This window comes from Musa acuminata, chromosome BXJ3-4 (assembly GCF_036884655.1).
Source record: "Musa acuminata AAA Group cultivar baxijiao chromosome BXJ3-4, Cavendish_Baxijiao_AAA, whole genome shotgun sequence".
In the NCBI taxonomy this organism is placed as follows: Eukaryota; Viridiplantae; Streptophyta; class Magnoliopsida; order Zingiberales; family Musaceae; genus Musa; species Musa acuminata.
This window is the reverse complement of record NC_088352.1, coordinates 5,698,017-5,700,271: the sequence shown is the minus strand read 5'-3', so window position 1 is coordinate 5,700,271 and position 2,255 is coordinate 5,698,017. Positions and strand designations below refer to the sequence as shown.

Genomic DNA, 2,255 nt, shown 5'->3' with positions numbered 1-2,255 from the left:
AATGTGCCACGAAATTATTCTCTCTCTCTCTCTCTCTCTCTCTCTCTCTGTATTCGTGTAACTCGTGGGACCGTAATCGAGAACTTTTCCTAAGGAACATGATCCGCCGCCCATTTTTTGCTGTAAGTGAATCCCATCCGTCCATCGAATTGGATCGTGTGTTATTTATCTCCGCGGTTCTATAAATATAACGGCGACTCTCGCTTCGCTTTACATGGTTCGGTATTTGCTTACATTCATTCCAGGGAGGACAGAGGAAGAAGAGATGTTTGGCGATAGCTTGTACAGTTGCTTCTCCGGCCACCGCCGCCCTTCCCATTCTGCCCCTCTCCCGATTTCCCTGGACGCCCGCGCCGCCGCCGCCGCCACCACCTGCTGCTCATCCTCCTCCTCTTGTGCGTCCTCCGTTGCCTTCAAGAACTTTAATTCCCTGTATGACCCCGGGTCCGACACCGAGACCCTCGCGCTCACCCTCTCTTCCCCCGCCGCCGCCGCCGCCGGCTCCTCCTTCTCATCCTCTTGCGACGCCCCTGACGATGCCGACGCCGGTGGCTCCTGCCCCTCCGAGCGCGACCTCTCCACCGCCATCGCGTCGCGCCGCCTGCTGCCGGCTTCTCCCGGCCTGTCCAACTCCATCGTGGACTCCGCGGCGGTCACCGTAGGGGTGGGCGCGGGGGTGGCCGTGCCCACCTACTCGCCCGACCCGTACTGGGACTTCCGGCGGTCGATGGAGGAGATGGTGGCGGCGCTGGGCCTCGACGCCGGCGCCCACCGCGCCCACCTCCACGATCTCCTCCTCTGCTACCTCACCCTCAACCGGAAGCACGCCCACAAGTACATCATCAGCGCCTTCGCCGACCTGCTCCTCACCCTCGCCTCCGCCAAAGGCGCCCCCGGTGACGCCTGACTTGGCGAAGCGGATCACGCGGTTTGCAGGCCGTTGTCTTGCGCTCATACCTCTAACGGCGACCTTTTTTTGTTTCTGTTTCCTGTTTCTGATGTGTTATTTCGCTTATGTTTTCGTTTTTTATAGTATTCACTAATTTTGTGCATATTTTTGACATACAATTTTAAGATCACTACTGTCGATCATGCACGAAATTGACAGCTAATTCTGTAACATGATATTGTACTCCGTGATCCGATGTATTATTTGAGATGGACTTCTATTTTGCTCCTCTCTTCTTTTGGGAGCTTAAAGAGTTCGGTGGAATCTTCTTCCAAGGAAGAAAAAGTTGATATGATTGGTGGGGTTAACGGGTGCGGTTGCATTCGTTGTAGTCAGACTGACAGATTAAATGGTGGACAAGAATGATAGATTGGGTGGGTTACGCGTGGACTCAACTGAGAAGGTATTGGCGGTGGAGTTTGAGTTGCGGTGGTGGTAGTGGTGGTGGTGGTGGTGGTGGGCGCAGCCAAAGACTGTGTTTAAGTCAATGGGACTAAGTGCACTGCAACCGATGATGATGCTGTGCAGCATATTCTGGCATAAGCAAAATAATAATAATAATAATAATAATACATATCAAATAAGTTTTGAAAAATATATTTCATGGAGATAAAGATTAAAAATATATATCTTAATAATATATTATAAAATCTTAAGTTTGAATCTATCTTTGCCACTCCTCTTTAAAAATAATAATAATAATAATTTTTTGATATCCTCATCAAACTAAATGGTTAATACTATTATTTGTTGCAGGTTTTGTATTATTAAAGGACAGCTAATATTTCACATCTTTCGGCCATAAGAGTAAATATGTGGGAGAAAAATATAACTGTGTTTATTCCAGCATCAATATAATATAATATACATTAGAACATATTTAAGCTCTTGGAATTGTGAATAACCATCACGATTCTTCCTACTGTAGTGTCATTTCAACCCACAAAATTAGCGTGGCTGGATCCGTAGAGTCAACTTTAGCTCCATCAATTATAATATCTAATTTTCTGATATGAGTGATAAAAATATTTTACAATTCATTCATCAAATATACAGACACATGTTGTTACTTTACATAAATTTGATATATAATTTTGTTGACGGTATAATTATTGTTGATGTTTATTATAAGCTTAGTCCATCGCGTATTATAACATAAAAAAAGAACCCTAAATATATTCTTAACAACTGATTTTTTTTTTGACAAAGCAAAATATTCTTAACAATATATATTCTCTGACTAATGCTGTGTCTAGGAACATAATTATATTTTTAATATACAGTTGAAAAAAATGTTTTGAGTGAA

General features: G+C 44.4%; 1 protein-coding gene across 1 annotated transcript; it reads left to right on the top strand.

Annotated features, from left to right (window-relative positions):
• Positions 1 to 228: 228 nt before the first annotated feature.
• On the top strand, positions 229 to 1,180 carry LOC135634834 (transcription repressor OFP12-like). Its single transcript, XM_065145483.1, has one exon. The coding sequence runs from the start codon at positions 266 to 268 to the stop codon at positions 905 to 907; it is 642 nt and encodes a 213-aa protein (XP_065001555.1). The 5' UTR covers positions 229 to 265; the 3' UTR covers positions 908 to 1,180.
• The last annotated feature ends 1,075 nt before the right edge of the window (positions 1,181 to 2,255 follow it).